We start from the raw sequence: 27,416 nt of genomic DNA, 5'->3' as shown, positions 1-27,416 counted from the left end.
TAGCCTCTGGGATATTTCCTACAATGTCACAGTGTAGGGGGTCTGGGAAGGGCTTATTGGAGTGTGGGTGGGAACATCCATGTCTAGAAACAGACTGTCCTACCATAGGGGATTTTCCCTCCCTGTCCTTATAATGACTTGTTTCCACATTGGTTGTGATTGCAGCTGGCCATGGTCCCTTTATAGATGAAGGCCTCCTTGTTCTTCTGTCTGCATGGCATGGCTGGCACTGACTAGTATCCTTCAGATATTCATACCCATAATTCAGTAACATCAAAGACAATGGAGCCAACATATTTAGAATCCACCTCTTTATTGCTGAAATTAATGTAGGGAAGAAAAGGTTATCATGGCCACCAGGGGTGGCTCAGAGGAAGCCGTCCTCATTGAGCTCCAGGACAGGGGTGGCACTCAAGTGCTTCTCCAAAATCTTCAGGGAGAGTCGCTCTCAGGAAGTGGTGGCAGTTCACAGAGCACTATTCGTCTCCTGTTGCGCTTGGAAATGGATCTCCTCATTCGAAACCAATTCTAGAAGCAGGAGACAGAGATGCTTTAGCACACTGAACTCTATTATTATTAAAGCACACATCCTGGCATGTTTTATGCCCTCTTCAGTTGACCAATAGTTTGGGAGGAATTCAGAACCCATCCTAGGGCCGTGAGTGTGTTAGGCATGAGCTCTAGCACTGAGCCACTCCCCCAGAAGAATCACTGCATCCTTTAAATACCCAGAAACTGTTTATTGCCCCTAGAGGGGCTGAAGAGGTTCCTCGGGGATATTCTGATATTCGGTATGCTGGAACCAACAGGGTTCATTATCACTGAAAGAATAAAAACACCTTGCCAAGAAGCCCACTGGGACATGGGACACCACACCCAGTCTTTCCTCCCTGGGACAGACCCAAAATATTGACTCTTCTCAACATCCTTGATAAATATCATGCCTTTCTTCAGGAAAGAACTCACAAATAGCTCGTGGGCATTTCCTGGGAATGGCTGTGCGAGAGTATCAAAAACTCTCCAACCCAGATGATTTGTTTTTTCTGAATACTTACTAGCACATCACATTCATCCACACCCATGCTGCGTGCAAGATCTCTCCTAGAGGAAAGAAGAAGTTCCAAAATTTAGGCCTTGTGGTGGAAATCAAGTGTATAAGGTCATTCCTGATGTGTTTATATATGTTTGCATCCACATTTGTGTGTGCATGCGTATTTACTTACACTCACTATTCTTAACATGTACCTTAAACTGATCTTTAGCAATGGGTTTCTTTCAGAGACCAAATTTAAGAGCATCCCCAAAGCACAGATGCCTCCTTAGTGTACCCAAAGTGTAAATCTCAGTAAAGAGAGCATCCAGGATAAAAGGTATTGACAAACTTTTAACCCTAGGTGGAGAGCCTCCTGCTTTTCCCAGCCACGCCCCAGACTTCTCACTCATAGGTACAGAGAGAGACTCATTTACAACACCAAACACCTTCTAAATGTCCAAAGCTTGAACAGGGCAACAAAACCCATTGGTTTCCTGTCTGCATAGCTCCCTTAGCCCTACCCCGGGGTCTCACTGCAGACACACAGTCCTAATGGGAGGCTGAAGGTTCTAACTGCAGCTGATCCGTGCCATTATTTCAGCAGGGAAGAGAGGGCCAGGGAGAGCGAAAAGACACGCTGGACCAGCCTGCACTACCCATACATGAGGCGCCAAGCACTGGCCATCTGCTTACCTTGCTCGCAAGCAGGGATAGTGAGATTCTTTGAAGAGGCGCTCCAGGTCACGCAGCTGAGAGGGGGTGAAGATAGTGAGGCGGTATCTTTGGTGAGCCAGCCTGATCCCAGCTACTTGATGTCTGCTGCCCTCAGGAATGGCTGCCTCTCCCTGAGGCTGTTGGTGATCGCTCCTGCTTTGGACACCTTCTTGATCGATCGCATCATCCTCGGAGCTAGAAGCCCCATCGCCATCATGCCTTCCTTCCATTTCTTCTTCCTTCTTTCCTCCCTCCTCTCCTACTCCTGCGGCTTCCAGAGGGAGACTGCACTGAGCAGGCTCTTCTTGAACACGCTTGCTTCCAGCGACCTCGTGCTCAGTGCGTTCACCCTGATCAAGCCCACCCTGAGCAAGCCCGCTCAGCACAAGCCCTTTCTTGTCTCCTCCTTCCTCTCCAGCCCGGGATACCACTGCATTCCAACCTGAAAGACAGAAGGAAGATACAGAGATAAAGATCTGAGCACCGCGGCCCAGGGAGCTCAGGAAATTCCGGAGATGGACCACAGGCGGGGCTCGGTAACCGAACCCAAGTGCGTGTGCACTCTTCTTTCTACCGCCGTTTCTCCCCGAATTTCACCAAAGTCCACTCAGAACCAGTTTACTCACCATGTTGTTGTTCCTGGTCATTCTCAGCACCCAGACTCAGAGGCCTTTGGAAAGGTTGGCGGCTGTCTTGAGGAGTCTCCATAGCGAGAATCTCTGGATCCGACCCGGCTCCCAAAGAGGCTTCCAATGCAATGTGCTCACAGTTCCGGCCCCAGAATATATACCTCTGCTCAGATCCAACACCCGGAAGGGTTTTCTCCTCTGGCGCCTCACTCAGATTACAGTGCGTCCAGAGAGAGGTGCTGCCCCGGCTTCCTGCACAGTCCCAGTGGCTGTGGGCGTGTTCCCTGAGGTGCAAGAGCAGAAGCACTTCAGTTCTGCCTAGAACAGAGCAGAGTCCTTTAACAAAAGGAATGTAGCCAGTGGGGGTGGGTAGGAGCAGAACATGTGGCTCTAAGTTCGGGCACACCTGTAACCCTGGTTAAACCTGAAGGGTCCAAATTCATTCTGGAGGAGCAACACAAAGACCTTCTCAAACTCAGCAGGCACTTGAGGCCTGATGAATAATTTTATATAATTATGTAAAAGACGTCAGAACAAATGGCAAAGGCACATTAATAAAGCGCTACAAATCTTACTCTATCACATATGACACACATCGTGGTTTGCCCAGATGTACACCCTCTTTGCTGCCCATAAGATGTTTGTTCTGCCCTGAGTAACCCTGTTTGGTGGCAAATATTCAGGAAAGCCTGTGCTGGTGAGATCCTTCTGAGAGACTGTGTTCCCAACAGGGCTGAATTCAATCTGTTTCCACAAGTGCAATCTCAGCAAGTGTTTGTGTGGGAAGCAATCTTTCTGTGCCTAGCTGTATCAGACCCAAGGACCCCCGGAAGTCCCAAGGACATTCGTGGTCACCAAAGATCCACCTTGGACACTGGATACAAAGTACTTGTCTCACAGCCATGGAGGTCAAAGGCCTGTGTGGAATAAGCAATTCTGGATGCCAGTTTTACCAAGGAAGAAAGAATCTGAGGAACATTTAGAGAAATTCTCCATAGTTCATGATGTCCTCCAGATTAAAAAATTCCATGGACCTCCATGATCTCGTGGGCTATTTTTGTAATAGGATGATTGCCAGACCTGGACAATGGCTGAGGTACTTGTTAGCATCTGAGTGAGTTCTCTGAGGTGGAAGAGGCTGAGGCAGTGGGGGGACGTCATGGTCAGACCCAGGCAGGAAAATGGTCAAGCTCTGTTCTCCTATTGCCTGTGTAGTTAGGGGGGCTGAACCAATCCTCCCTGTCCCTGTCCCCATTTTTGGTCTTTGTTGACCTTGACTCTCTGCTCCCCATTAGTCCCCAGGTGACATCGCATCCTCTGAGATGTCAGCTCCTCCAGTCTACTCTTATTTCTCCTCTCTCTTCTCACAGCTACCAAGAAGCAGCTGCGATTGGTGGTCCTTTTCGCTGTGCCTCCCTCAGGGTTGTGAGTCCCTTCTGGAAACAGGGAAGGGAGGCTCACTGGGAAGCTCCCTTCACTTACTCTCAGGATTGGCTGCTGTAGAAGCAGGGCTCTATTAGAAAGGAGAGGGCCATGTGTGCTGTCCTTTAGGACTTGTTGGGCTGCCTGGTCTGCTGACAGGAGCTGCAAAGAAAGCCTTGTCGGTTTGTCTGTCTCAAGTGAGCCGAAAAATCTCTATGTTTGTCCTCCTTAGTGGTTCTGGTGTGGCTGTTTCCAGGTTAACTCTCCTTGTAGCCCTAGCATCTCTGCATCCTATGTGAGCAACTTGCACATTTGACCTTGGGTGCCTTGTTCTCACCACCACCAGAGGCCGAGCTCCTGCATCAGTATCAACGCTGGATTCTGAGATGATTTTCCCCAGATGCTGCTCCCAGGGTGTGCAGGGATCAGGTAAGAAGACATCATGCCTTCAGAGTGGCCCCAAGTCTCTTCATTGCCATGCCTTTCTGTATAGGCCCTGGGACCCTGGGCTCATTGTTTGATCTCTGGCAGTTTCTGTCCAGGGCTTAGCACCAGGAGTTATGCATACAGGTTTGGTTCTCTGATGACTCAGCAAGCTGTGTAGCACATATGTGCTGTGGGGTGGACAATGGTCAGCACCAGGGCCTGCTCTGCTTCAAGCTGTTATCTAGGTGAGGCTGGAACCCAGCACCTATCTCTGCCTTTCCCATGATCCTCCTTGCCTTGTCATTCCTGTTGGTCCCAGGGGATGCTCTCCACTCTCTTGTCTCCCTAGGAAGTCTGCTGCTAGCTGGCAGCCCACTGTTAATCCCTGTCTAGCCCCGCTGTAGCAGGAAACCTGAACCCCTGCCCACCTTTTACATTAGAACAGCAGAGGGTTGTATGAGAGCTCAATTTCCTGCCACAGGAGACTTTCTTAAGCTATCTTCTGGGACTAACTCTGGGGCAGACATGAATGAATGAAGTCTTGTGTCTCCTCCTTGTTTGGTCACATGTTCAAAGATTTAGGTCACTGCTTGTCATCCTTACTAACGCTGTAACGTTTAGCAACCTCATTTAATACTGTTCCTCGTGCTGTAGTGACCCCTAACCATAAAAGCATTTTCCTTACTACTTCATAGCTGTAATTTTGCTACTCTAGTGAATGGTAATATAATATTTGTGTTTTACAATGGTCTTTAGTAACCTCTGTGAAAGGGACATTAGACTCCCAAAGGGTTTGGCCCTATGCAGGTTGAGAACTGTTGCTTTAGGTTAAGAAATGTCATTTGGAACTTCTATAATATTTTTCTGGCTCACTCTGCTCATCCTAGTTGGTAGATGAATGACCTACCTGCACACCATGTTTCCTGAGGTATTACTTTGTCAGTCTTAGCATATATCCACACGCAGGCTTATACACAGACACATTTACATGTAATCACACATGCAGAAACATCCTCAGTCAAAACCATCCCATCCCACTGACCCATCCTCTAGACAGAACATACTCTGCAGAGTGTAAGAGTCGTTGCAGAAAAATGGAATTAATAAAATGAAAGTTGTTATAAGTTTCATAAAGCTTGTTATAGCGAGGAGGTGAGACAAAGGGAACTGTCAGACTTAGGAGCACTAGTTGACAAACTAAACAAAAACAAAAGCTTAAATCACTACCTATCTAAAACCCAAGGCAATGCTAAGTTTACCTTAAGAGAATTAAGGGAATTCAAGCTAGCCATTTAGAAGCAATTCCCCAGCTTCAAAAGAACCATAATTATTGGAAAATGAAATCTTTGATCAACTATTATATCTGGACTACAGCATATTATCACAAACAGAAGGAACAATAGTCGAGGAAATTTTCTCAGATTTGAGCCATCCTCCACAGATCTGTGGTCTGCATTATTAGGGACTCTTGATATTTTGTGACCTGGCTGTGGCCAGGTTCGCTCTCCTATGAGGCCTTTGTGATCATAGTACAGTATACAGTGATCCCTATGCTTCCCAGTTATGCGCAGCTCACTATGTCATTTTTCTATTCTCTACTTGGAACTCCATGACCATCAAGGGAAAACCAGGTCTTTCTAGATTCTTCCTAGAACCTTGGGCGAGAAAGACGTGTGCTGCCACCCATGGGAGCTGAGCTGCAACTGCAGCTTAAGTTGCAGCTGCCTGCTGGAACTCCAGCTCTCTGTGTCCATCTCTCAGTGTTTCTCTCCTCTCTCTCTGTCTCTGCGCTCTATCTTTGTCTCTCTGTGTCTCTGTCTCTGTCTGTGTGTGTGTGCTCGGTCGTGTGAGCCCCTGTGTGTGCCTGTGTGTGCGTCTCTGTGTCTGACACTCTCTGCCTCTGTATGCATGTGTGTGTATATGTGTGTGTGTGTGTGTGTGTGTGTGTGTGTGTGTGTGTGTGTGTGTGTAGAGGGATAATGAAGAGTAAGCCCCTCTCTGAACCAGGAAAGGAGTGGATATTTATTTCAGGTCCTGGATCCTTTCAGTCACCTACATGTGTTTATGCCTGTGTGTGTGTGTGTGTGTGTGTGTGTGTGTGTGTGTGTGTGTGCGTGTACAGGGATAATGAAGAGTAAGCCCCTCTATGAACCAGGAAAGGTCTCGGCAGATCAGGTCCTGGATCCTGACTTTCAGTCACCTACATCTCTGGACTGTCCTTAATTCTGGAATGCTCTACCCCAGCCACAGGCCCTAGAGTGTTGTGATTTAACCACTTTGGTATCCAGGCTGTATCCAGGCCATAGGTCCATTCCCTGGTTCCAGGTCTCTTCCTTCAGGGGATCAGTAAGAAGACTTCCTGGTATATTTGTGAGAGACACATGGTTGAAAGAGACATGGATAGATAGAGAGGGAGGTCAGGACTGGGAGGTAGGTGACAGACATCTAGGAGGATGATACAATCAAGAAGGAGAGGATGGGCTGGGCAGTAGGGGCACATGCCTGTAAAGCCACCACTTGGGAGGCAGAGGCAGGCAGATTTTTGAGTTTGAGGCCAGTCTGGTGTAGTGAATGAGTTCCAGGAAAGACAGGGCTATACCAAAACCCAGATAAAAACGAAAGAAACAAAGAAGGAAGGAAGGAAGGAAAGAAAGATAAGAACAGAACAGAAAAGAAGAGAAAAGAAAAAAGAAAAGAAAAGAAAAGAAAAGAAGTAGAGGATGGAGTAGTGTTCAGCTAAGAGGAATTAGGGCAGGGGACAGAGGTGCACAAATTCTGAGATCCAAGGAGAAAGTTGGAACTGGGGGCACCCAGCAGGGTCCACCACAGAGGCCGCTGAGTAGTCAGCAGACTTGCAGGGCTGTGAGGACATGGTGTGACTAGGACAGACTGTGTGTACCAGGACAAGGGTGACACAGGACACAGGTGTTGCTGGAGGACCACAACTGGTGATTTTTCATGTCAGGTCAGCCTGGTCAACTAGGGTTCAGTATCCAGAAGGCAACCCCTGGGTCCTTACATAATCTGCAAAACCCTAAATCTACCTCTGTGGAACTCAATGACAAATAAAGATGCTTCTTCCTGCTAATAATTTTTGGTGTGTTGGACTCTGGGCGACATAAAACCAATGCCACACCCCCATACTGGCAGAGAAAGGCCTGTTCTTCCTGGATGTGAGCTTAGACTAGCATATTAAACCCAATGACACCTACCAAAGCAACTTACAAGTAGAAATTGTTTGGGAAGGTTCAACATGTATGGACCTGGCAGTGATACTCACTGCAGAATATTGTCTGAAAAGAAATCTGGGAAAGACCTTGAAGTCCATCATCAGGGGATTGATTCCACAGAGAAAATTCACACCTGAAACAAGATGATTTTGCAGATCATGAGCCACCAGGCTATTACAAGTGCAGTCAGGGAGGCCTTTCACAAACTGCGACCCAAGTCTTTTGCTCCCCTGCTCAGACACTGCCAACAGCTACCCACAGCTGCCCACGGCTACCCATAGCTACCCACAGCTGCCCACAGCTGCCCACTGCCCTTCTGGCTTTGCCAGAGTCTAGGACTTCCCTTCCCTGACTCATTTTCCATTTGAATTTGTCACCAGCCACTGTTCCTTGGGCCACCATTATGCTTTCTGATTACTTTCTTTCTGATTTTCTTCCTGGCAGGCACAGCTTTTAAGGAGGACTCCACAGCTCTATCCAGTCTACACTGCCTGCTCTATCCCTCCTGTGTGTGACTCTGCACTGACACTGCTACATCCTATGACTGAGTTGGTGCTCCCTGAGGACCTCTGAGGATTAGAGGCCTTTGTGGTGCTGGATGGGCTCCTATGAGCAGAGGACATTTGCTGGAAGCAAGGAAGCATTTAGGGGGGTAGCCTGTCCCCCTGGTAAGAGGGAAGGCAGTCCACCCGTCCACCAACACCAAACCTGCTGAGGCTGAGAGGGTGTGCATTTCTCTTGCTACCAGATAGCAGCAGTGTGCCTACACTTTGTGATGTGAATGAATGCTGAGGGACTGAAGGAGGGTTGGGGGCAGGATGGAAGGCATAAATACCCACAGGAACCCTAGCACCATCTGCTCACCAAGCTCCCAGGAGTCCCATGCACTGAGGGCCTCCCCTCCCACAGCTTACACTACAGCTCTGGTGTCCCTAACCCTGAGAACTGCTTAACTCCATTTGACTGACCTGGAGCAGCAGAGGCCTCCACAAGACCCTGCTGTGGCCTCCCTAACAACAGGCACAGGATCACAACGCTTGGTACTTTGGGAGACCAAGCCCACAAACCCTTTCTTCCCCGACACCCTCCTCCATAGATGGTCTATTCTTATCTTGGTTTCATGTCTTGCCCTCCCTCCAAGAAGAAAACAGACACTCAGTGAAGGGAAAACTAATCAAACCAACCAACCAGCCAACAAACAAACAAACAAGAGGAACTTTTATTTTCTGAGCAGAACACTTTAAACAGCCAGAGTGGACACTACAATGGGAGAGAGGAAGAGGACTCCAACCAATTGGGAGATGGTGGTAGTGTGTCAACAGTTCTCAGCAGGCTTCAGTGTGGCCAGCCAACCCACCATCAAGGGTCCCAACAGCAGGGTCTGAGAGAGTCTCAGTTTACCATCTGGGAGCAGATCACTTTCAGAGCACGACTACAGAGAGTGAGCCACTGTCAGCAGAAGTTTCAGATCTCCTCTCTCCTGCGTTTCTCAAAGGCTGGAGGAAATACCCTGCTTGTGGCTGAAGCAACAAGTCTCACAGGCCGTGGCTGCCATGGTGTATCTCAGATCAAAGCAGCATCTCTCAGAGCCTTAGTGGGAACAGGAAGAACACCCCTTGTCTGAGTGTGCTCACAGTGGGCCTGTCTCTAGCAGGCCTCGGGAACAATCTTCCTTCTCTGATGACCAAGGTCCCAGTCAGTTCCAAGAGCTTGTTGAGAACTGAATTTCATGTGTAAGATAGATTCCAATGCCTTTCCAGACCACAGCCAGGAGCCAGACAGGCTAATATTAGTTAGAAGGGTAGAGTATCAAAGGTGTGGTGTGTGTGTGTGTAGGAATGTGTGTGTGTGTGTGTGTGTGTGTGTATGTGTTCCATTTACATTTTGTTCCGCAGCCAGGTGAGGGGCTTGGTTTGATTTCATTTGCTCCTAAGTGTCACAGTCGTCCCCTAGGACCTTGCAATTAATTGTCACTCTGACCTGTACAACAGCCTGTTCCTGTTTGGTGGCTGCTGCCCTGAAGGTAGGGCCACTGGACCACAGCCAGTGGTCTCCAGCCTCAGTCAGATACCTCTCCAGCCTGGGCTGTTGCAGTAGAACTCCCATCTCCTACATTGAGGGGTCTCCCAGGCACTGTTATCAGGATCACCATAGGGGTCCCTTTTACTCATATCTACCCCACCCAGACAAGGCCCACCTTCCTGGGCCTGCCCTCTAACTCAGACTTTGAAGAGTTCTCAGCTTTTTTAAGTCAGGATTTGGAGGAGAACCTCAGACTGCTCATTAGATGTCAAAGGTCTCCACGCTGCTGCCTCTGCACTGCTCAAGGATGGCATCTGCAAGGCCTTTACTAGTTGGGGGCCTCTTCCTGGGGAGATATGAACCAAATATACAGATTCACAGATTCACCTATAGTAAAGCAAATATGTGTTCCACTCAGAGAACCGATCTCTGTATTCTGCTTTTCAAACAGGAGAGTATCTGAGGTTAGAAGAGCATAAGTCACTCAAATGTAGTTTTATATTTGAAAGCCCCACTATAGCATGAGTGACAACTCATGACACCTGTGTCCCTGGAGATCTTTCTACAATTTGGGGGTACCTGGAGGCTCCCCTCTCCCTATTGTTTCATTTCATTGTTTTACAACCCATGCGAGGGTTCCTATGAATGTTGTGATTCTTCTGAACTTAGAGAGTTTCCTTAGCTTCCTGAGTCTTTTCTCTGTATTGAGAGCAGGGTTTCTCAGGGTCACCCTGACCATCCAGGAACTCCATCCTAGACCAGGCTGCCATTAAACTCAGAGATCTGCCTGCCCGCGCCTACCAAGAACTGGGATTAAAGGCATGCACCACCACCTGGCTTGGCTTCCTGAGTCTTTTCAGAGTCTCTGCCCCCTCTCCCTTCAAGAAAGAATGTTTCAATTCAGAGTAAATAGCTAGCTGTATAACTCTGAAGGGGTGTGTGAACGGGTCCCTTAAAAACCTAACACAGATTGGGGCCAGTGTACACAAACGCACATTCTACCACTCCAGCTCAGAAATCTCTAACATGCAGATTGTGCTGCTGGGAATCTCCGGACCCATGGCAAAGCCTTATGAGACATTTGTGTGCCTTCTCCCACCAACTATCGACAGACTCAGGTTTCCCCTCAGAGGCACTGAAATCTACCAGGTGTTGGTTTCCTACCCTTGGATCCACTGAGGCAGAGAGAAGGCAGGCTGCCAAGAGCACTACCCAACAGGCACCCACATAATCTTTACCCCCAGAAAGCACCTGGCCTGAACATATTCAGGGTCCTGGGGCACACTTCTGGGCAGCCTTCTCTGAAGCCTTCTCAGATATGAGCTTCTTACACTTCATCTTCTTGCTAGGCCTGGGGAAAACAAAGAACCGTGCAGATTCCATTAGCTTTCTCACCCTCCCACAGGAAGATAACCATTTAGTCAGTGACTTCCCGTGACAATGCCATTCCCCATGGTGAGGTGAGCTGGGAGTTTTATGTCTGAACTGAATGGGAGGTTGGCATCCCATGCATACAGAGAGGACACAGGGGTCTAGTCTTACATGATATACTTTAGGTGATTTACCCCCCCCCCACCACCACCACAACCACTGAGGAAAGTCATTGTCAAGCACTGCTGAAGAGCTATTAAAATCTGTTTGAAGATCACTACTAGTAGTGAGTACAAGGTCTTTAGAGTTAGGTTGTTTGTACCTGTTGTAATGTCTGCTTTCCAGGAAGGAAGACAAGACATAGGAAAATGGGACCATTTGCTGCAGGATTCTCCCATACTGCCTAGGTGGCCTTGAGCAAACAGACTGTGAGAAAGCCAGCCAATTTCTTCATGTCATTGCCTGCAGTCCCCAATGCTCACAGGACACTGACACCATCATGGAAGGTTCCGGGCTGCTTGTTCTGGTTCCTGTAAGTGCAAGCCCCCACACTACTGACCTCAGCAAACTCTAGATAACTTTGAAACTTTTCCCTCCTCTGGGAGATGGTGGAAAACTCCCCCTGGAGGCCTAGAAGAAAGGTGTGGTTCTGCTAAAGGGGAAGGGCTAAGATTGGTTCAAGCATAGTCCTCCATGGCTAAGACACAAGACTGTGATTGGGCCAAGTGTTTCTGCTCAGATGTTGAAAGCAGGCTGCCTAGGCTGTGATGCTGCAGCACTAAACCCAGCAACAACTGATTTTCCTAGCCCACTCGCTATTTCTATCTGGCTGGAGCAAACGGACCCCATTCAGCTTGTCAGCCCGTGACATAGGATAGCAGCCTTCTGGGACTCATGCCAGCTGGTCCTACAGCCCAGACACAAAACTCCCTGTTGATCTCACCTTGTTAGTCCAGGAACTGCAGCTGGGCTGACACAGAAGGACCCGCTCTACTCTGAGCACCAATGGCTGTGTGGGAAGAGATGTAAACTACAACCATTTCTGTCTAAGAGGTGGGTAAACTGAGGCATGGGTACTATCTGAGGCTGGCAAGGGCCCCCACTCTCATGAGTGCATCCTGACCTTGGAAAGACCTCCTGGAACCCTTTTGTGACTTCCTGCTTAGACACTAGCTGGCCTTATTCACCCAGATTTCTGAGTTATTTCCTCCCTGTCTCACAGCCTCAGAAGGTGACTGAACTTTTGCCTAGCTGCCCTATTCCCAGAGTTGGGAGACTTAATGGGGACTGAAGAGTTGAGTGACTTCCCATGAGCGTGTGTCCTCAGTAAATAGGCAGAAGTCACCTGGGTCAGAGTGCAGGAAACATTGGTGGTGGGGGACTCAGATCACAGCCCTGGCTGTAGCCCTGACCAGTACCAGGCAGATAACCCAAGGACTAGGAATCACCCTCCCACTGGCAGAACTCTTATGCCAGCACCTGCAGAGACTGGGGAACCATGCATAGCCCCACTCTGACACTCCCTCCAGATTCACTGTGGTGCCAATGCTGGGTAGCCCTCAATAGGCCCCTAGGCCTGAATTGTCTTGCTCGTTCGTGGTCATGGGCCTGAAATTCATCCTCTACTCTCCTCAGAGTAGAAATCCTCCCTCTGGCCTAGATGGACAGATTCCCTTCTACCTTTGAAGCAGCAGGACCTCTGGCCAGAGTGGCTCCCCTCCTGCTCTGAAGGTCCTCACATAATGTCCCCATTCCTCCTGCCCATCAAACCTGGGAGTAGCCTCTGGGATATTTCCACAGTATAACACAGGGTAGGGGGTCTGGGAAGGGCTTATTGGAGTGTGGGTGGGAACAGCCATGTCTACAAACGGGCTGTCCTCCCATAGGGGATTTTCCCTCCTTGTCCTTATAATGACTTGTTTCCACATTGGCAGTGATTGCAGCTTGCCACAGTACTTTTATAGATGAAGGCCTCCTTGTTTCTCTGTCTCCATTGCATGTCTGGGACTGACTAGTATTCTTTGGATATTTATACCAGTAGTTCAGTAACATCAAAGACAACGGAGCCAACATATTTAGAATCCACCTCTTTATTGCTGAAATAAATGTAGGGAAGAAAAGGTCATCACAGCCATCATGGGTGGCTCAGAAGAAGCTGTTCTTATTGGGCTCCAGGACAGGGGTGACACTCAAGTGCTTCTCCAAAATCTTCAGGGAGAGTCATTCTTAGGAAGTGGTGGCAGTTCAGAGAGCATTATTCATCTCCTGTTGTGCTTGGAAAGGTATCTCCTCATTCGAAACCAATTCTAGAAGCAGGAGACAGAGATGCTTTAGCACACTGAACTCTATTATTATTAAAGCACACATCCTGGCATGTTTTATGCCCTCTTCAGTTGACCAATAGTTTGGGAGGTATTCAGAACCCATCCTGGGGCTGACTGTATGCTAGGCATGAGCTCTAGCACTGAGCCACTCCCCCAGAAACATCACTACACCGTTTAAATACCCAGAAACTGTTTATGGCTCTAACCCCAGGAGGGGTTGAAGAGGTTCCTCGGGTGTATTCTGATATTCAGTATGCTGGAACCAACAGGGTCCATTCTCACTGAAAGAATAAAAACACCTTGCCAAGAAGCCCCCTGGGACATGGGACACCACACCCAGTCTTTCATCCCTGGGACAGACCCACAATATTGACTCTTCTCCCATCCTTGATATATTTCATGCCTTTCTTCAGGAAAGAATTCACAGGTAGATCATGGGCGTTTCCTGGGCTTGCTGTGGAATGTATCAAAAACTCTCCAGCCCAGATGATATGTTTTTTCTGAATACTTACGTGCACAGCACATTCATCCACACCCATGCTGCATGCAAGATCTCTCCTAAATGGAAGAAGTTCCAACATTTAGGATTTGTGGTCGAAATCAAGTGTGTAAGGGCACTCCCAATGTCTTTATATATGCTTGTGTCCACATTTGTGTGTGCATACGTGTTTACTTACACACACTATTCTTAACATGCATCTGAAACCCATCTTTACCAACATGTTTTGTTCAGAGCCAAATTTAAGAGCATGCCCCAAAGCACAGATGCCTCCTTAGTGTACCCAAAGTGTAAATCTCAGTAAAGAGAGCATCCAGGATGAAAGGTATTGACAAACAGAGAATTTTATCTGTGGAATCAATCCCCTGATGATGGACATCAAAGTCTTTTCCAGAATTCTGTTCAGACGAAATTCTTCAGTGAGACTCAGTGCCAAAACCCTACATTTTGAGACTTTACACTCAGTTTCTACTAGTAAGTTGTCTTGATGGGTGTCATAGGGTTGGGTATGCTAGTCTAAGCTCACATCCAGGAAGAACAGGCCTTTCTCTGCCAGCATGGGTGTGTTATTTCACCAACTGGCCACACACCAAAAATTATTAGCAGGAGAAACAGCTTTGTCTTTGAGGCCCACAGAGGTAGATTTAGGGTTTTGCAGATTATGTAAGGGCCCAGGGGTTGCCTTCTGGATACTGAACCCTAGTTGACCAGGTTGACCTGACATGAAAAATCACCAGCTGTGGTCCTCCAGCAATACTTGTGGCCTGTGTCACCCTTGTACTGGTAGACACAGTCTGTCCTAGTCACACCATGTCCTCACAGCCCTGCATGTCTGCTGACTACTCAGCGACCTCTGTGCTGGACCCTGCTGGGTGCCCCCAGTTCCAACTTTCTCCTTGGATCTCAGAATTTGTGCACTTCTTTAACCAGCCCTAATTCTACTTAGCTGGATGCTACTCCAACCTCTACTCCTTTTCTTTTCTTTTCTTTCCTTCTTTCCTTCTTAATATCTTTCTTTCTTTATTCTTCCTTGCTTCCTTCCTTTCTTACTTGCTTCTTTCTTTCGTTTTTCCTTCCTTCCTTCCTTCCTTCCTTCCTTTTTTTCTTTCTTTCCTTCTTCATTTTATGTTTTTTTAATACATGGTTTCTCGATATAGTCTTGTCTTTCCTGGAACTCATTCACTACACCAGACTGGCCTTGAACTCAAAAATCTGCCTGCCTCTGCCTCCCAAGTGCTGGGATTAAAGGCATGTGCCCCTACTGCCCAGCCCATCCTCTCCTTTTTGATTGTATCATCCTCCTAGATGTCTGTCACCTACCTCCCAGTCCTGACCTCCCTCTCTATCTCTCCGTGTCTCTTTGAACCATGTGTCTCTCACAAATATACCAGGAAGACTTCTTACTGAGCCACTGAAGGACTAGACCTGGAACCAGGGACTGAACCTGTGGCCTGGATACAGCCGGAATACCAAAGTGGTTAAGTCACAACACTCCAGGGCCTGTGGCTGGGGTAGAGCATACCAGAAGGGTTTGTTAAGAATAGTCCAGAGATGTAGGTGACTGAAAGGATCCAGGACCTGCTCTGCCCACTCCTTTCCTGGTTCAGAGAGGGGCTCACTCTTCATTATCCTTATACACACACACACACACACACAGATACACACACACACACGCGCACACACACACACACAGGCATACACACACAGGCACACAGAGGCAGAGAGTGTCAGACACAGAGACGCACACACAGGCACACACACGGGCTCACACGACCGAGCACACACACACACACACAGAGGCAGAGACACAGAGATACAGAGAGACAAAGATAGAGACAGAGAGAGAGAGAGAGAGAGGAGAGAAACACTGAGAGATGGACACAAAGAGCTGGAGTTCCAGCAGGCAGCTGCAACTTAAGCTGCAGTTGCAGCTCAGCTCCCATAGGTGGAGGCACACATCTTTCTTGCCCAAGGTTCTAGGAAGAATCTAGAAAGACCTGGTTTTCCCTTGATGGTCATGGAGTTCCAAGTAGAGAATAGAAAAATGACATAGTGAGCTGCGCATAACTGGGAAGCATAGGGATCACTGTATACTGTACTATGATCACAAAGGCCTCATAGGAGAGCGAACCTGGCCACAGCCAGGTCACAAAATATCAAGAGTCCCTAATAATGCAGACCACAGATCTGTGGAGGGTGGCTCAAATCTGAGAAAATTTCCCTAGTTATTATCCCTTCTGTTTGCCTTTCTAAAACCCAAGGCAATGCTAAGTTTACATTAGGAGCATTAAGGGAATTCAAACTAGCACTTTTGGATACAAGTCCCCAGTTTCAAGAAGAAACATAATGATTGGAAAATGAAATCTTTGATCAACCCTTATATCTGTACTATGACATATTATCACAAACAGAAGGAATAATAACTGACAATGTTTTCTCAGATTTGAGCCATCCTCCACAGATCTGTGGTCTGCATTATTAGGGACTCTTGATATTTTGTGACCTGGCTGTGGCCAGGTTCGCTCTCCTATGAGGCCTTTGTGATCATAGTACAGTATACAGTGATCCCTATGCTTCCCAGTTATGCGCAGCTCACTATGTCATTTTTCTATTCTCTACTTGGAACTCCATGACCATCAAGGGAAAACCAGGTCTTTCTAGATTCTTCCTAGAACCTTGGGCGAGAAAGATGTGTGCTGCCACCTATGGGAGCTGAGCTGCAACTGCAGCTTAAGTTGCAGCTGCCTGCTGGAACTCCAGCTCTTTGTGTCCATCTCTCCCTGTTTCTCTCCTTTCTCTCTGTCTCTGCGCTCTATCTTTGTCTCTCTGTGTCTCTGTGTCTCTGTCTGTGTGTGTGTGTGCTCGGTCGTGTGAGCCCCTGTGTGTGCCTGTGTGTGCGTCTCTGTGTCTGACACTCTCTGCCTCTGTGTGCCTGTGTGTGTATGCCTGTGTGCCTGTGTGTGTGTGTGTGTGTGTGTGTGTGTGTGTGTGTGTGTGTACAGGGATAATGAAGAGTAAGCTCCTCTCTGAACCAGGAAAGGACTCGGCAGATCACTTCCTGGATCCTGACTTTCAGTCACCTACATCTCTGGACTGTCCTTAATTAACCCTTCTGGTATGCTCTACCCCAGCCACAGGCCCTGCAGCATTGTGACTTAACCACTTTGGTGTCCAGGCTGTATCCAGGCCACAGGTCCAGTCCCTGGTTGCAGGTCTCTTCCTTCAGGGGCTCAGTAAGAAGACTTCCTGGTATATTTGTGAGAGACACACAGTCGAAAGAGACACGGAGAGATAGATAGAAAGGTCAGGACTGGGAGGAAGGTGGGCAGACATCTAGGAGGATGATACAATGAAGAAGAGGACGATGGATTAGCTTCCAGCTGAAAGGAGTTAGGGCTGGGGAAAGTGGTCCACAAATTACGAGATCCAAGGAGAAAGTTGGAACTGGGGGCACCCAGCAGGGTCCAGGACAGAGGCCGCTGAGTAGTCAGCAGACATGCAGGGGTGTGAGGACATGGTGTGACTAGGACAGAGTCTGTGTACCAGTACAAGGGTGACACAGGACACAGGTGTTGCTGGAGGACCACAGCTGGTGATTTTTCATGTCAGGTCAGCCTGGTCAACTAGTGTTCAGTATCCAGAAGGCAACCCCTGGGTCCTTACATAATCTGCAAAACCCTAAATCTACCTCTGTGGGACTCAAAGACAAGTAAAGATGCTTCCTCCTCCTAATAATTTTTGGTTGTGGACAGTTGGCAACATAACACCCCCAACCCAACCCCATGCTGGCAGAGAAAGGCCTGTTCTTCCTGGATTTGAGCTTAGAATAGCATACGCAGCTCTATGAGGCCCAGCAAGGCAACTTACTAGTAGAAACTGATTGTGTAGACTCAACATGTATGGATTTTGCAGTGATACTCACTGCAGAATTACGTCTAACCAGAAAATTACAAAAGGCCTTGATGTCCATCATCAAAGGATTGATTCCATAAAGAAAATTCTCACCTGAAGAAAGATGATTTTGAAGACCTTGATCCATGAGACTTTTACAAGTGCAGTCAGGGTTGCCTTTCCCAAACTGCACCCCGAGTCTCTTGCTCCCCTGCTCAGACACTGCCCACAGCTGCCCATGGTTGCCCACAGCTGCCCATGGCTGCCTGCAGCTGCCCACAGCTGCCCACTGCCCTTCTGTCCTTACCAAAGACCAGGGCTGCCCTCCTCTGACTCATTTTCCCTTTGAATTTGTCACCAGCCCCTGTTCCTTGGGCCAGTGTTGCTCTTTCTGATTTTCTCCCTAGCACGCACTGCTTTTAAGCTGGACTCCACAGCTCTCTCCAGTCTACACTGCCTGCTTTATCCCTCCTGTGTGTGACTCTGCACTGCCACTGCTACATCCTATGACTGAGTTGGCGCTCCCTGAGGATTTCTGAGGAGTATAGGCCCTTGTGGTTCTGGATGTGCTCCTATGAGCAGAGGACATTTGCTGGAAGCAAGGAAGCATTTAGGGGGGTAGCCTGTCCCCCTGGTAAGAGGGAAGGCAGTCCACCCGTCCACCAACACCAAACCTGCTGAGGCTGAGAGGGTGTGCATTTCTCTTGCTACCAGATAGCAGCAGTGTGCCTACACTTTGTCATGTGAATGAATGCTGAGGGACTGAAGGAGGGTTGGGGGCAGGATGGAAGGCATAAATACCCACAGGAACCCTAGCACCATCTCCTCACCAAGCTCCCAGGAGTCCCATGCATTGAGGGTCCCCCTCCCACAGCTTACACTACACCTCTGGTGTCCCTAACCCTGAGAACTGCTTAACTCCATTTGACTGACCTGGAGCAACAGAGGCCTCCACAAGACCCTGCTGTGGCCACCCTAACAACAGGCACAGGATCACAACGCTTGGTACTTTGTGAGACCAAGCCCACAAACCCTTCCTTCCCCAACACCCTCCTCCACAGTTGGTCTATTCTTATCTTGGTTTCATGTCTTGCCCTCCCTCCAGGAAGAAAACAGACACTCAGTGAAGGGAAAACCAATCAAACCAATCAACCAACAAACAAACAAAGAAACAAGAGGAACTTTTATTTTCTGAGCAGAACACTTTAAACAGCCAGAGTGGACACTACAATGGGAGAGAGGAAGAGGACTCCAACCAATTGGGAGATGTTGGCAGTGTTTCAACAGTTAGTTCTCAGCAGGCTTCAGTGTGGCCTGCCAACCCACCATCAAGGGTCCCAACAGCAGGGTCTGAGAGAGTCTCAGTTTACCATCTGGGAGCAGATCACTTTCAGAGCACGACTACAGAGAGTGAGCCACTGTTAGCAGAAGTTTCAGATCTCCTCTCTCCTGCGTTTCTCAAAGGCTGGAGGAAATTCCCTGCTTGTGGCTGAAGCAACAAGTCTCACAGGCCGTGGCTGCCATGGTGTATCTAAGATCAAAGCAGCATCTCTCAGAGTCATAGTGGGAACAGGAAGAACACCCCTTGTCTGAGTGTGCTCACAGTGGGCCTGTCTCTAGCAGGCCTCGGGAACAATCTTCCTTCTCTGATGACCAAGGTCCCAGTCAGTTCCAAGAGCTGTTTGAGAACTGAATTGCATGTGTGAGATAGATTCCAAAGCCTTTCCAGACCACAGCCAGGAGCCAGACAGTCTCATATTGGTTAGAAGGGTAGTATCAAAGGTGTGGTGTGTGTGTGTGTGTGTGTGTGTGTGTGTGTGTGTGTGTGTGTGTGTTCCTTTTCATGTTTGTTCCACAGCCAGTTGAGGGGCTTGTTCCTAATTGTCACAGTTTTACCCTAGGACCTTGCAATTAATTGTCACTCTGAGCCTTCCAACAGCCTGTTCCTGTTTGGTGGCTGCTGCCCTGAAGGTAGGGCCGCTGGACCACAGCCAGTGATCTCCAGCCTCAGTCAGATACCTCTCCAGCCTGGGCTGTTTCAGTAGAACTCCCATATACTACATTGAGAGGTCTCCCAGGCACTGCTATCAGGATCACCATAGGGGTCCTCTTTACTTATATCAACCCTACCCAGCCAAGGCCCACCTTCCTGGGCCTGCCCTCTAACTCAGACTTTGAGTTCTGTGCCTTTTTATGTCAGGATATGGAGCAGGACTTCAGACTGCTCATTAGGTGTTGAAGGTCTCCACGCTGCCACCTCTGCACTGCTCAAGGATGGCATCTGCAGGGCCTTTGTCAGTTGGGTGCCTCTTCCTGGGGAGATATGAACCAAATATACAGATTCACAGATTCACCTATTGTTAAGCAAATAAGTGTTCTACCCGGAGAACCGATCTCTGTATTCTGTTTTTCAAACAGGAGAGTCTCTGAGGTTAAAAGAGCATAAGTCACTCAAATGTAGTTTTATCTTTGAAAGTCCCACTATAGCATGAGTGACAACTCATGACATCTGTGACCCTGGAACTCTTTCTACAATCTGCAGGTACCTGGATGGTCCCCACTCCTCGGTGCTTTATTTATTTGTTTTACAACCCTTGGGAGGGATCCTGTGAATGTTGTGATTCTTCTGAACTTAGTGAGTTTCCTTAGCTTCCTGAGTCTCCTTTCTGTATTGAGAGCAGGGTTTCTCAGGGTCACCCTGACCATCCAGGAACTCCATCCTAGACCAGGCTGCCATTAAACTCAGAGATCTGCTGGCCCTGCCTCCCAAGAACTGGGATTAAAGCATACACCATCACCTGGCTTCACTTCCTGAGTCTTTTCAGAGCCTCTGAACCATCTCCCTTCAAGAAAGAATATTTCAATTCAGAGTAAATAACTAGCTGTATAACTCTGAAGGGTGTGTGTGAAAGGGTCCCTTAAAAACCTAAAACAGATTGGGGCCAGTGTACACAAAGTACCATTCTACCACTCCAGCTCAGAAACCTCTAACTCCCAGCATGCAGGTTATGCTCCTGGGAATTTCCAGACCCATTGCATAGTGATTTCCTGTGACAATGCGATTCCCCATGGTTAGGTGGGCTGGGAGTTTTAAGTCTGAACCAAGTGGGAGGGGGCATCCCATGCATACAGACATCACACAGAGCTCTAGTCTTACAGGATATACTAGAGGTCATTTACCCCCTATCACCACCTAAGCACTGGAAATGTGTCTGAAAGCACTGCTGAAGAGGTATTAAAATCTGTTTGAAGATCACTACTAGTAGTGAGTACAAGGTCTTTAGAGTTAGGTTGTTTGTATCTGTTGTAATGTCTGCTTTCCAGGAAGGAATCCAAGACATCGGAAAATGGGACCATTTGCTGCAGGATTCTCCCATACTGCCTAGGTGGCCTTGAGCAAACAGACTGTGAGAAAGCCAGGCAATTTCTTCATGTCATTGCCTGCTCACAGGACACAGTGTCCCGAATGCTCACAGGACACTGACACCATCATGGAAGGTTCCGGGCTGCTTGTTCTGGTTCCTGTAAGTGCAAGCCCCCACACTACTGACCTCAGCAAACTCTAGATAACTTTGAAACTTTTCCCTCCTCTGGGAGATGGTGGAAAACTCCCCCTGGAGGCCTAGAAGAAAGGTGTGGTTCTGCTAAAGGGGAATGGCTAAGATTGGTTCAAGCATAGTCCTCCATGGCTAAGACACAAGACTGTGATTGGGCCAAGTGTTCTTTCTCAGATGTTGAAAGCAGGCTGCCTAGGCTGTGATGCTGCAGCACTAAACCCAGCAACAACTGTTTTTCCTAGCCCACTCGCTATTTCTATCTGGCTGGAGCAAACGGACCCCATTCAGCTTGTCAGCCCGTGACATAGGATAGCAGCCTTCTGGGACTCATGCCAGCTGGTCCTACAGCCCAGACACAAAACTCCCTGTTGATCTCACCTTGTTAGTCCAGGCACTACAGCTGGGCTGACACAGAAAGACCCGCTGTACTCTGAGCACCAATGGCTGTGTGGGAAGAGATGTAAACTACAACCATTTCTGTCTAAGAGGTGGGTAAACTGAGGCATTGGTACTATCTGAGGTTGGCGAGGACCCCCACTCTCATGAGTGCATCCTGACCTTGGAAAGACCTCCTGGAACCCTTTTGTGACTTCCTGCTTAGACACTAGCTGGCCCTATTCACCCAGATTTCTGAGTTATTTCCTCCCTGTCTCACAGCCTCAGAAGGTGACTGAACTTTTGCCTAGCTGCCCTCTTCCCAGAGTTGGGAGGCTTAATGGGGACTGAAGAGTTGAGTGACTTCCCATAAGGGTGTGTGCTCAGTGAATAGGCAGAAGTCACCTGGGTCAGAGTGCAGGAAAGATTGGTGCTGGGAGACTCAGACACAGTCCTGGCTGTAGCCCTGACCAGTACCAGGCAGATAACCCAAGGGCTGGGAATCACCCTCTCACTGGCAGAACTCTTATGCCAGCACCTGCAGAGACTGGGGAACCATGCATAGCCCCACTCTGACACTCCCCCTAGATTCACTGTGGTGCCAATGCTGGGTAGCCCTCAATAGTCCCCTAGCCCCAAATTGTCTTGCTCGTGGTCATGGGCCTGAAATTCATCCTCTACTCTCCTCAGAGTAGAGATCCTTCCTCTGGCCCAGATGGACAGATTCCCTTCTCCCTCTGAAGCAGCAGGACCTCAGGCCAGAGTGGCTCCCCTCCTGCTCTGAAGGTCCTCACATAATGTCCCCATTCCTCCTGCCCATCAAACCTGGGAGTAGCCTCTGGGATATTTCCTACACTGTCACAGGGGAGGGGTCCTTGGAAGGGCTTATTGGAGGGTGGGTGGGAACATCCATGTCTAGAAACAGGCTTTTCTCCAGTAGGGGCTTTTGCCTCCCTGTCCTTATAATGACTTGTTTCCACATTGAATGTGATGGCAGCTTGTCATGGTCCCTTTATAGATGAAGGCCTCCTTGTTTGTTGGCATGGCATGTCTGGGACCAACTAGTATACTTCAAATATTCATACTCATAATTCATTAACATCAAAGACAATGGAGCCAACATATTTAGAATCCACCTCTTTATTGCTGAAATAAATGTAGGGAAGGAAATGTTATCATGGCCATCATGGGTGGCTCAGAGGAAGCCGTCCTATCTGGCTCCAGGACAGGGGTGGAACTCACGTGCTTCTCCAAAATCTTCAGGGAGAGTCGCTCTCAGGAAGTGGTCACAGTTCACAGAGCAATATTCGTCTCCTGTCGCGCTTGGAAAGGGATCTCCTCATCTGAAACTAATTCTAGAAGCAGGAGACAGAGATGCTTTAGCACATTGTTCTCTATTATTATTAAAGAACACATCCTGGCATGTTTTATTCCCTCTTCAGTTGACCTATAGCTTGGGAGGAATTCAGAATCCATCCTAGGGCCGTGGGTGTGCTAGGCATGAGCTCTAGCACTGAGCCACGCCCCCAGAAACATCACTGCATCCTTTAAATACCCAGAAACTGTTTATTGCTTTAATCCCTAGAAGGGTTGAAGAGGTCCCATGGGGGTATTCTGATATTCAGTATGCTGGAAGCAACAGGGTTCATGATCATTGAAAGAATAAAAACACGTTGCCAAGAAGCCCCCGGGGACCTGGGATACCACACCCAGTCTTCCAGCCCTGGGACAGACCCAAAATATTGATTCTTCTCCCAATCCTTGATATATTTCATGCATTTTTTCAGGAAGTAATTCACAGGTAGCTCGTGGGCATTTCCAGGGATAGAGGGCTAATATCCAATTTATACAAGGAACTCAAGAAGTTAGACCCCAGGGAACCAAATAACCCTATTGAAAAAATGGGGTGCAGATCTAAACAAAGAATTTTCACCTTAAGAAATTCAGATGGCTGAGAAGCACCTTAATAAATGCTCAACATCATTGGTTATTAGGGAAATGCAAATCAAAACAACCCTAAGATTTCACCTCGCACCAGTCAGAATGGCTAAGGTCAAAAACTCAGGAGACAGCAGGTGTTGGCGAGGATGTGGAGAAAGAGAAACACTCCTCCACTGCTGGTGGGGCTGTAAGATGGTACAACCACTTTGGAAATCAGTCTGGCAGTTCCTCAGAAAACTGGACATGACACTTTCGGAGGACCCTGCTATACCACTCCTGGGCATATATCCAAAGGATTCCCTGGCATGCAATAAGGACACATGCTCCACTATGTTCATAGCAGCCTTATTTATAATAGCCAGAAGCTGGAAAGAACCCAGATGTCCCTCAATGGAGGAATGGATACAGAAACTGTGTTATATTTACACAATGGAATACTACTCAGCAATTAGAAACAATGAATTCATGAAATTTTTAGGCAAATGGTTTGATCTGGAAAATATCATCCTAAGTGAGGTAACCCAATCACAAAAGAATACACATGGAATGCAATCTCTGATAAGTGGATATTAACTAGCCCAGAAGCTCTGAATACCCAAGACTCAAGTAGCATATCAAATGACTCCCATGAAGAAATATGGAGAGGGTCCTGATCCTGGAAATGATTGATCTAGCATTGTAGGGGAGTGCCAGGACAGAGAAAAAGGAGGGAGGTGATGGGAGTATGGGTAAAGAGAAAGCTTATGGGACATATGGGGAGGGAGGAACTGGGAAAGGGGAAAGCATTTTGGAATGTAAACAAAGAATTTAGGGGAAAAAACTTTCCAGCCTAGATGATTTGTTTTTTTGTGAATACTTACCAGCACAGCACATCCATCCACACCCATGCTGTGTGCAAGATCTCTCCTAAAGGGAAGAAGTTCCAACATTTAGGCTTTGTGGTGGAAATCAAGCACGTAATGTCACTCCCGATGTGGTTGTATATGTTTGTGTCCACATTTGTGTGTGCATACGTGTTTACATACAATGTGGTGGAAATCAAGCACGTAATGTCACTCCCGATGTGGTTGTATATGTTTGTGTCCACATTTGTGTGTGCATACGTGTTTACATACACTCACTATTCTTAACATGTACCTGAAACCCAGCTTTAGCAACGGGTTTTTTCAGAGACCAAATTTAAGAGCATCCCCCACAGCACAGATGCCTCCTTAGTGTACCCAAAGTGTAAAACTCAGTAAAGAGAGCATCCAGGATGAAAGGTATTGACAAACTTTTAACCTGAGGTGGACTGCTTCCTGTTTTTCCCAGCCACGCCCCAGACTTCTCACTCACAGGTCCAGAGAGTCATTTAGAACACCAAACACCTTCTAAATGTCATAATTGTGAACAGCACAACAAAACCCATTGGTTTCCTGTCTGCATAGCTCCCTTAGCCCTACCCCGGGGTCTCACTGCAGACAGACAGTCCTAATGGCAGGCTGAAGGTCCTAACTGCAGCTGATCCGTGCCATTATTTCAGCAGGGAAGAGAGGGCCAAGGAGAGCGAGAGGACACTCTGGACCAGCCTGCACTACCCATACATGAGGCACCAAGCACTGGCCATCTGCTTACCTTACTCGAAAGGAGGGATAGTGAGATTCTTGGAAGAGGCGCTCCAGGTCACGCAGCTGAGAGTGGGTGAAGATAGTGGGGCAGTTTCGGTGGTGAGCCAGCCTGATCCCAGCTGCTTGATTTCTGCTGCCCTCAGGAATGGCTGCCTCTCCCTGAGGCTGTTGGTGATCGCTCCTGCTTTGGACACCTTCTTGCTCAATCACATCATCCTCGGAGATAGAAGCCCCATCGCCATCATGCCTTCCTTCCATTTCTTCTTCCTTCTTTCCTCCCTCCTCTCCTACTCCTGCGGCTTCCAGAGGGAGACTGGACTGAGCAGGCTCTTCTTGAACACGCTTGCTTCCAGCGACCTCGTGCTCAGTGCGTTCACCCTGATCAAGCCCACCCTGAGCAAGCACGCTCAGCACAAGCCCTTTCTTGTCTCCTCCTTCCTCTCCAGCCCCGGAGACCACCGCATTCCCACCTGAAAGACAGAAGGAAGATACAGAGATAAAGATCTGAGCACCGGGGCCCAGGGAGCTCAGGAAATTCCGGAGATGGACCACAGGCGGGGCTCGGTAACCGAACCCAAGTGCGTGTGCACTCTTCTTTCTAACCAGTTTACTCACCATGCTGTTGTTCCTGATCCTTCTCAGCTCCCAGACTCCGAGGCCTTTGGAAAGGTTGGCGGCTGTCTTGAGGAGTCTCCATAGCGAGAATCTCTGGATCCGATCCTGCTCCCAAAGAGGCTTCCAATACAATGTGCTCACAGTTCTGGCCTCTGTGAAAAGGACATTAAACTCCCAGAGGGATTTGGCCCTGTGAGGGTTGAGAAACGTTGCTTTAGGTTAAGAAATGTCATTTGGAACTTCTATAATATTTTCTGGCCCACTCTGCACATCCTAGTTGGTCACAGTTCCGGCCCCAGATTATATACCTCTGCTTTGATCTTCCACCAGAAAGGGTTTTCTCCTTTGGTGCCTCAATCAGATTACAGGGCGTCCAGAGAGACTTTCTGCCCTGGCTTCCTGCACAGTCGCAGTGGCTGTTGGCATGTGGTTACATGTTCACAGATTTAGGTAAGTGCTTGTCATCTGCACTAATGCTGTAATATTTAGAGACCTCATTTAATAGTGTTCCTCATGCTGTAGTGACTCCTAACCATAAAACCATTTTCCTTGCTACTTCATAGCTGTAATTTTGATACTCTACTGAATGGTAATATAACTTTAGAGTTTTACAATGGTCTTGGGTGACCTCTGTGGAAGGGACATTAGACTCCCAAAGGGGTTGGGCCCTATGCAGATTGAGAACAGTTGCTTTAGGTTAAGAAATGTCATTTGGAACTTCTATAATACTTTTCCGGCTCACTCTGCTCATCCTAGTTGGTAGATGAATGACCTACCTGCACACCGTGTTTCCTGAGGGATTACTTTGTCAGCCTAAGCATATGTCCACATGCAGGCTTATACACAGACACATTCACATGTAATCACACATGCAGAAACATCCTCAGTCAAAACCATCCCATCCCACTGACCCATCCTCTAGACAGAACATACTCTGCAGAGTGTAAGAGTCGTTGCAGAAAAAAATGAAATTAATAAAAAAAAAGTCATTATAAGTTTCACAAAGCTAGTGATAGCCAGGAGGTGAGACAAAGGGAACTGTCAGACTGAGGAGCACTAGTTGAAAAACTAAACAAAAACAAAAGCTTGAATCACCGCCTACCTAAAAACCCAAGGCAGTGCTAAGTTTACCTTAAGAACATTAAAGGAATTCAAGCTAGCCATTTAGAAGCAAGTCCCCAGCTTCAAGAACAAATATAATGATTGGAAAATGAAATCTTTGATCAACTCTTATATCTGTACTATGACATATTATCACAAACAGAAGGAACAATAGTCGAGGAAATTTTCTCAGATTTGAGCCATCCTCCACAGACCTGTGGTCTGCATTATTAGGGACTCTTGATATTTTGTGACCTGGCTGTGTCCAGGTTCGCTCTCCTATGAGGCCTTTGTGATCATAGTACAGTATACAGTGATCTCTATGCTTCCCAGTTATGACCAGCTCACTATGTCATTTTTCTATTCTCTACTTGGAACTCCATGACCATCAAGGGAAAACCAGGGCTTTCTAGATTCTTCCTAGAACCTTGGGCGAGAAAGACGTGTGCTGCCACCTATGGGAGTTGAGCTGCAACTGCATCTTAAGTTGCAGCTGCCTGCTGGAACTCCAGCTCTGTGTCCATCTCTCAGTGTTTCTCTCCTCTCTCCCTGTCTCTGCGCTCTATCTTTGTCTCTCTGTATCTCTGTCTCTGTCTCTGTGTGTGTGTGCTCGGTCGTGTGAGCCCCTGTGTGTGCCTGTGTGTGTGTCTCTGTGTCTA

The 27,416-nt window shown here is 47.9% G+C and overlaps 2 protein-coding genes across 3 annotated transcripts; both read right to left on the bottom strand.

Moving 5' to 3' along the window:
- Positions 1 to 432: 432 nt before the first annotated feature.
- On the bottom strand, positions 433 to 2,455 carry LOC127675784 (rhox homeobox family member 1-like). The gene is made up of 4 exons (XM_052171888.1): positions 2,374 to 2,455; positions 1,727 to 2,189; positions 1,056 to 1,101; positions 433 to 528 (listed from the first exon to the last, which is right to left on the bottom strand). The coding sequence occupies exons 1-4, from the start codon at positions 2,453 to 2,455 to the stop codon at positions 433 to 435; spliced, it is 687 nt and encodes a 228-aa protein (XP_052027848.1).
- A 10,650-nt stretch (positions 2,456 to 13,105) lies between these two features.
- LOC127675744 (rhox homeobox family member 2-like) lies at positions 13,106 to 25,815 on the bottom strand. 2 transcript variants are annotated; one of them, XM_052171828.1, is made up of 4 exons: positions 25,657 to 25,815; positions 25,049 to 25,511; positions 13,684 to 13,729; positions 13,106 to 13,153 (listed from the first exon to the last, which is right to left on the bottom strand). In XM_052171828.1, exons 1-4 carry the CDS (start codon positions 25,736 to 25,738, stop codon positions 13,106 to 13,108), a joined length of 639 nt encoding a protein of 212 aa, XP_052027788.1. In that variant the 5' UTR covers positions 25,739 to 25,815. The 2 variants fall into 2 exon arrangements, with proteins under 2 accessions (XP_052027788.1, XP_052027789.1); XM_052171829.1 differs by lacking the exons at positions 13,106 to 13,153; positions 13,684 to 13,729 and adding exons at positions 22,843 to 22,848; positions 24,295 to 24,340.
- Between the last annotated feature and the right edge of the window lie 1,601 nt (positions 25,816 to 27,416).

The sequence above is a fragment of the Apodemus sylvaticus genome, chromosome X (genome assembly GCF_947179515.1).
Source record: "Apodemus sylvaticus chromosome X, mApoSyl1.1, whole genome shotgun sequence".
Taxonomy (NCBI): domain Eukaryota; kingdom Metazoa; phylum Chordata; class Mammalia; order Rodentia; family Muridae; genus Apodemus; species Apodemus sylvaticus.
Note: the sequence above shows the minus strand (reverse complement) of the source record. Positions and strands in the feature narration are given on the sequence as shown.